General features: G+C 34.4%; 1 protein-coding gene across 1 annotated transcript in view; it reads right to left on the minus strand.

Moving 5' to 3' along the window:
- The window catches only part of LOC108520127 (UDP-glucuronosyltransferase 2B9-like), a 12,553-nt gene extending 4,497 nt beyond the window's left edge, over positions 1-8,056 (minus strand). The window contains 4 exon segments of the mRNA XM_017859408.1: positions 536-713; positions 5,878-6,026; positions 7,301-7,831; positions 7,834-8,056. Coding sequence (XP_017714897.1) covers positions 536-713; positions 5,878-6,026; positions 7,301-7,831; positions 7,834-8,020 — 1,045 coding nt within the window. The 5' untranslated portion in view covers positions 8,021-8,056.
- Positions 8,057-8,257: the final 201 nt, after the last annotated feature.

The following is an 8,257-nucleotide window of genomic DNA, read 5'->3' on the forward strand; positions in this document are numbered from 1 at the left end:
GAGTGTTAATATCAGAAATTAAAATAACTCTGGGTCTCAATTGCCTTTGGTGGATACATATGGAGTAGTGAGTTCCCACTGATGCTAATGGGAACCACTCATGCATACCAAGGGTAGAAACTCCCCAGGGCCACATGCAACCTCTAAGTCTGAGGCACAACTATGACTTCTGTCGGTGGATGCTATACAAGAACATTTAAGGCGATATTCGGCTATAAAGAGTTCAATCTACTCTTTAATATTCTTTCCATGTAGATCACAAACACAATTCAAAATTTTATGGGACAGGAGGTGAGGGACAGGAGGTGAAAAGTCTCCAAACACTTTTAAATACCTTTCTCCACACAATTTAATGTCCGCATATTTACATAGGGGAATGTTCACACTTAACAACAATTTTTTTTTTTTTAAATGCAACCACAATTTTCAAACTTATCACTGTTTCTACAGGAATATCCTTGTTCTGATTTTCACCTTTTGGCCAACTTCACATTTGTCAGAAGTTTCTATAATTGGATTACTTACAAGCTTTAACAGCCTCTTTCAGTAGTTTTCCACACCAGTAAGACACTTCATCTTACCTTTTGTGGGATCTGGGCAAGGGCTGATGCAATTACATTGGCCCTTTCTGCTTTCATGTTAGTGACCATTGACCCCAGAGAAAACACCACAACACCATGTTCTCCAGAGCTCTGTACAAACTCTTCCATTTCCTGTGAAAAAAGGATTTGTTTCATCACAAAAGAGTAACAGTACAGCAGGCACTACTGAAAGAATTGGGACAAATTACTAAAGAGAGAAAATCAAGTATTTTGAGTAATCATTGGAGTAAATAATATTTTTTAACTGACTCAATCACTCAGGTTTTTTGCAATTAGATACATAATGTGAGATAGGTGGACGGTGCTAAGGATATTTGTGTAACTATGTGTGTATGCGTATGTATTTGTGTGCATGTGTGTAAGGGAGAAAAGAAATGGAGCTATTACACTGTAGTCAGGGAGATAATGTTAAAATATTACACACACACTCTTCTCTTATAATACTAAAATTACTAATATAAGTTCTTGGAAAGTGGCACCACTCAGCTTTAATTCTATACTGTTGTTCTACTAAGTCACTTGTGTTTATTTCAGGCAGGTTTTCTGTAGGATTCTTTTAGTAGGAAGCCATTAGTGTTTTCTTCCCTCACTATGAGCTCTGAGGATAAGCTGCTCACTGTTGGGATAATTTTATATCTACATTTATGTTTCTCTACAGTGCTTTATACTTCACTTAAAGTTTGTCAGAGTTTTCCGGTAGTTTTGAAAATTAAACAAAATAAAATCTGATGGTTAGAACCACTGACATTCTGGAGTTTGGTATTGTAATTTGGAATTTCTGTGAATTAGTCCAGGAGTCTTATTTATAATACAAAATTGTACAGTATGCAGTTACATAGTTGAATGATCATGTGTTCAGGTTATTGTTTAGGTGGAACACCTATTGACCTGAAATCACACTGTTAAACTGATGTGCTATTTATAACTGCATGTGAGGAACTCTCATCATCACTTTGTTGTGTCTCAGAGGCAGCACTTGCATCAGGATAGAAGAGGCCACCAGACCTTTTGCAGGGGAGATCTTGTCTCTCTTTTGAGCAGCTCACTCACACCACATTACACTCCTGGTGAAGATGTGCTTGGCTGCAATCGATTGCGAATTATTCTGACTTGCGTTCTCCAATGTATGCCAATATTTAAACTTAAATACTTTCAGATTTAATCACTGTGGAAAACTTTTCCTTTTGGTTCTTAACAAAACAAAGAAAAAATGTCCAAATGTTAACTGTGCAGACCACATATTACAGAGCATTTTAAAATGTGATTTTAATCTTGATGTAAGAGTCATTGTACTGCTATTCTAGGTAATACTTGGGGCATGTAGGTATTGTGCGTGACCGCAATTGACTGTTAGCCACGTTTCCTGTAACTGGTGTTCAGTGTTTCACCTCACTAGCTTGACGCCGAGAGCCATGTTTACCCATGCAGTGTTGAAGGAACCTATCCTCTGCTTACAGATTCATCACTGATATGGACTGGTTGTTTCTTCTTCTGTGATAACATAATAAAATAATATAAGATTAATGTAAGAAATTTTATAAAAGCATGAAAATTTTTTTTAAGTAAAATTTTCTAAAATTTTATGTTGTGATATTATTTATGTAAAATATATTTTTTCATCATGGCTGTTGTCCTATTTATATAGCTCAATGTACGCATGTGACACTTATCTAGAAAATGTAAATCTTATTGTGTATGCATTTTCCTCCTGCAAAACTTGTCATCTTGTTACATTTATCATTTTCTGACTCCCTTTGTTTGTGTTACGGCTGACAGTGTAATTGAATATTTCATTGATAAAATTATTGTAATGCTATTGTATGCACATAGTATAAGTTTTAATCATTCCTTCATTTAAGATGTTGGACTACTTCCAATGTTAATTTCATGCATATTTCCATAATGTCGAACAGGTATACCTTGATTAATTTTTTTCTCTGCATGATTTCATGTGAATATAGTATACAACTTACAGCAATATTCATTTCTAAACACCTGATACATTTTGTCGTGTCTTATTCTCTTATATAGAAATTATCTGAGAATCTAATATTTAATTGAAATGAAAGCAACCTGGGTTAGCAATTATTTTACATAATAAACAAAGAACTGGTTTCACAACCACTGACTTGCATTCAAATCTTTCTGCAAATTAGTAACAACAGCTAATAGTAGTAATCATCACTATTGTACTACTACCACTCCTTTTCTTGTCCTTCTACAAGCCCTACTCTCTTCCCCTTCCTACTGACACCATCGGTTTCCCTTAGTGTGAGTGGGGAACTCTTTCAAGAATAGGGCAGGGTGGCATAGATTTTTCATTAGTCTTACCTCAGCTTTTGCCTCTTGAGAAAGTTATCATATAAAGCCCATGCAATTTGCATTCAACATAGATATTGAGTTTTAACAATGAAATAAAATCTCAGTTTTATGTGGACAAAAATTATATTTTAAGAGATTACTTAATAATGTGATAAAGAATGCTTGCTTTGTACACATGTTTTAAAAGTGTGATATTAATTTACAATATGCAGGTTTATTTTGTTATTTCATAAAGAATATAATCTTATATGCTGACAGAATTTTTTTGGTATTGAAACTAAGGGCACTATTCAGATACAATAGGTATAAATTATTTGGTCTTTATTATACATGCATTGTTCATTATCTCTGTGCTTCTCTGTCAGGCAGCTATGATGTTAAGACAAGTTGACACAGGGAGTTTTAATGAGTTGCTTGTCATATGTCAAAAATCATCTGCTTTCATAGGGTATGTTTATGCTGTAATATGTAAACCCCTGGGGTCTCAATGAAGAATGATTTAAATGCTTTAGTAAGATCAAGTGAAACTGAGTTTGTCTGCAAATATTAAAGGAACACATTTATTTTATTGAGGAAGTGTTTTAAGCTGTGATACTAGTGAAGATCCTCATTACCTATGGGAGAATTTTAGAATTTCAACTAGCTCATTGCTGTGGGAAGTCAGGGACCCCAGACGGAGGCACCGGCTGAAGCTATGGCAGAAGAACGTAAATTGTGAAGATTTCACGGACATTTTTTAGTTCCCCAAATTAATACTTTCATAATTTCTTATGTCTGTCTTTACTGTAATCTCTGAACATAAATTGTGAAGATTTCATGGACACTTATTACTTCCTCAATGAATATCCTTGTGATTTCCTACGCCTGTCTTTACTTTAATCTCTTAATCCCATCATCTTCTTTGTAAACTGAGGAGGATGAATGTCGCCTTAGGACCCTGTGATTGTGTCAACTGCACAAATTGTTTGTAGAGCCTATGTGTTTGAACAGTATGAAATCTGGGCATCTTAAAAAAAGAACAGGATAACAGTGATGTTCAGGGAACAGGAGAGGTAACTTTGAACTGGCCACCAGTGAGTCGGACGGAACAGAGCTATATTTCTCCTCTTTCATAAGCAAATAGGAGAAATATCACTGAATTCTTTTTCTCAGCAAGGAACATCCCTGAGAAACGAATGTGCCCTGAAGGTAGGCCTATAGACAGCCCCTTTTTAAGGCATCCCATGTTTTATGGTCGAAGCCTAAGGGATGAAATAAGCTCCAGTCTCCTATAGTGCTCCCAGACTTATTAGGTGGAGGAAAATTCCCACCTAATAAACTGTGGTCAGACAGGTTATCTGCTCTCAAACCCTGTTTCCTGATAAGATGTTATCAATGACAATGCCTGAAACTTCATTAGGAATTTTAATTTTACCTCATTCGTGGTCCTGTGATCTCACCTTGCCTCCATTTGCTTTGTGATATTTTATTACCTTGTGAAGCATGTGATCTATGTGACCCACACCCTATTCATACACTCACTCCCCTTTTGAAAATTGCTGATAAAAACTTGCTGGTTTTACAGCTCGGGGGACTTCACGGATCCTGACGGCATGTGATGTCTCCCCCGGACACCCAGCTTTAAATTTCTCTCTCTTGTGCTCTTTCTCTTTATTTCTCAACCCAGCCAGATACTTAGGAAATAGAAAAGAACCCACGTTAACCATCAGAAGCAGGTTCTCCCGATAGCTCATCTTACTGTCAAAACTGATAAGTCTACTTTTAATCAAGTCCATAGGGTGTCTGTCAACTACGACTTTGCAAGATAATATAATTTTGATGTGCTGAAAAATCTGGCTCTATTAAATGAAGAATGATATCTCAAGTGACCTGCACATGTTAAGTAATTAGTAGTATTAGTAATAATAACAAAATAACAATAACCGCAAAATAAATAATATTTCTGAGTAACTGACTACAGGCTAGAGACACTTCAAGTGCTTTGTCTGTGTTAATATTTTTCCACACAACACAACATAAAGTTGTCACTATTTTTGTAAATGTAGGTATCATTATTTCTATCAACATACTAGTCCACTTTTCCATCATCTCTTACCTGAATCCATGCAAAATTTCCTGAATGGTTGACTCTTTATTTTGACCCTCCTGCAATTTAATCATTGAATATCTTGAAAGCTCTTCTTAAAGAAGAGAATCTTTTCATATATCTTTCTTTCTTAACTCTTTTTCATAGTTTTTTAATGTGCTTTATAAATATTTCAACTCCTAATATGTATCTGGTTCTAATTTGCCTCTCAGCATCATCTGATTCTTAATCTCTCCCTGCAAATTAAACCTGAGGACTTGAGAACTAACCTGACAACTTTACCTGCTTTCCTTCTTTTGTCTATCTCTCCTCGTCATTCTTTTACTTATTCCTGTTTATTGTTCAGCTCTCATCTTAGTAATCAGTGACTCCAGGATACTTTCTATTATCTCCACTGATGCTTTCTTGTCATTGGGTTTTTCCTTGAGATAATAGATTTCATATAATTTTTATTACTTGCACATATTCTATCTTTTGAAGTAGAATGTAAGGTATGTGGGCACAGAAACTGTGTCCATTTTTTTCACTGAAAATTCCGCACTTACCTGTGTTTTGTGCTAATCCCTTTGTAAATATTATTTGAACGAATGAGCAATACCTTCTTAGGTGTTAAATAATGAAGACTTTAATTTAACCAACTCTATTTTTGAAGTCTGCTTAGTATTCCTCTCTATTAGTAGTACTCATAAAACTCACATAACGTGTGATAGTATCACTATGTACATGAATTCTAATTGGTATCTGCTTTACCCCACCCACTTCCCATCTTTCTTTCAGTGTAAGTCAAACACTCTGAATGAAGATTGTAGAATCATTTCTACTGAAAATTCAAAGCCAACAAAATAAAACCAATGACAGTATGTTTACCTTAGGTAGGGGTTTGGCAGGTTTGCAGTGGAGTCCTCCAACAAAATCAACATTTGGTAACAGTGGATGTGGAAACTGAAAATTCCAGGAGTTTCGAATAAGCCATATGTCAGCTTTCCCCATTGTCTCAGTTAATGTAGTGGGTCTTCCTGACAAGAATAAAAAAAAGAAAAGGTGGATGACATAAGATAATTACATTAAGTAATTTTCTGAAAGGGGTTAGAATAATGAAGGCAAAACTATAGGCAAAGTGTCTGTGCTTTGAAAAATATATACATATGTTCATTTATAGACATAATTTAATTTTATGTATTATTTGTTTTGCCCATGTATATTTATAAGAAAGGCAAAGTAGTAGGAGAATTATGAGGTTAAGCTACATCTCCAATGTCACATCAGTATACTCACAATCATAAATAATTATTAAAATAAGCCACAGAGAATTAAACATCAATTTCTTTTCTTTTTAAAGCTTCAATAGTAGCATATGGACATTTAAACAACTCTTTGAGCTCCATAGTCAATTAATTTTACTTCACCCATAAAAATAATTTTCTAAGAAATAGTCTAGTTTATACAACTCATTAAGTTAATTCTTTTATCTTTGGTTCTTCAAGTGAACTGTGGACTATGTGGAGAGTGTGGCTGAAAACTTTGTACTCTTTTAGATTCAAGCTAAGATCTTAATAATATTATCTTTAAGTAAATATATTTGTAAATTATAGCTAGAAATGTTTGAGAAATTATTGAAACAAAGATTTGTACTCAACCTTAATCTGTCTTATATTTTTTAATAAAGAGACATAGTTTGAAAAACAACTATGTAGGTATAACAACCTTCACATTCCAATAAGGTGATTGGAATTTAAATGAATGGTTTCCAATTCTTTAATGAAAGAGTATAGAAACATTACAAATTTCAAATTATCTTTAATGATTTTTGCATCGGAGATATAGACATTCTCTCTCTCCACTGTGAAGGAAACCTTTGGTTAACATGGGAATATCTTTTGATTTCTATGTAAGAAAACTAAGCTTTACAGAAAAAATAATTTCTGCAGTTATACAGATAGTTGTAGAAAAATGTGTAACTACTCATTCTAAATCTATGCATTCAGTAAGATGTTATTTGATGGGTTTTACTGTATTTAAGATGAAAAACAATATAGCAAAAAAAGATGTGTAATTGCTTAAAGTCTTAGATGCACTAATACATAGGTTTATGATTTCCTGGGGTGTTCTGTGTGAATGATAGCCACAGGGTTTTAACTGACCCTATAATTTAAGCTTTTCTATAATATTTGTGAGATTGATAGATCATCTTGTATTTTTGTTTTATAAATTCACTTACCTGACTTTATAGCTTTATATAAACTCTGCCTCAAAGACACAAATAAGTTACAGATTGAAAAAAAATACTTACCTAGAACTTCACTATAAAACTGATCCCACTTCTTCAAGTCATACATTTGGAAACAAAAGTCAAAAGAAAGCATATAGATCATATTTTTTACCCTCTCCATGAAAGTCATTTGATCACTTAATTCTGACATAACAACAGGTACGTAGGAGGGAGGGAAAATAAATCCTACACAATGCTTTTCAAAAATGTAGCCAGGAGTGAAGCGGAGACTGTACACAAGGGGTATGTTAAATAGCTCAGCCAGCAGCTCACTACAGGGAAAAAAAGGATCTGCAAAAACGACGTCAAATCTTGACTCTTGTAATTTCTTCATTAATTTCTTATTTGAAACCATATCTTTACAGAAATTTCTAATTATGTCACCAAACATCCACATCATTTCTTGCATTTGTGAAAAATATAACCAAAATGTATCTTTTGGAAGTTCTGACCATCTCTTAACGTCTTCCATGGAGAAATTCTCGAACTCAGTTTTAGTTAAAGATGTAGGAAAAACTTCAATTTTAAGAGCGGATGAGTTGTTGGGATCAAAAGAATGGAAGCTGAAGATGCCAGTACAGTCACCTCATGACCTCTCTGGACAAGCTCTTCCAGGATTGTCTTCATATTCATCCAATGGCTATATTCTGCTGCCCACACCAGCACCTTTCCACAACTCCCAGAGCTAAAGTAAAAGCTCAGTTGTATTAGCAGAATTACTGAAGTCCATTTCACAGACATCCTGTTGCAAAGCAATGCTTGTTTTCCAGTTGCTGTTCCTTTCTGTCATTTCTCATGGTTATATCCAAAGATAAATTAGCCAAGAAGTTAAAATGTAACCCTTATACTTCAAAGTACATGCAATATCATTAAATCAACATTCCGAACATGTGGATGGCAAGGAGACAAATGAAGGTAAATGACCTGTTTACACAGATATGATTAATTTCCCGTTTATGTTTCTGAGTGCTATCCTTC

Source organism: Rhinopithecus bieti, unplaced genomic scaffold, assembly GCF_001698545.2.
Source record: "Rhinopithecus bieti isolate Rb0 unplaced genomic scaffold, ASM169854v2 scaffold_51347, whole genome shotgun sequence".
Lineage (NCBI taxonomy): Eukaryota > Metazoa > Chordata > Mammalia > Primates > Cercopithecidae > Rhinopithecus > Rhinopithecus bieti.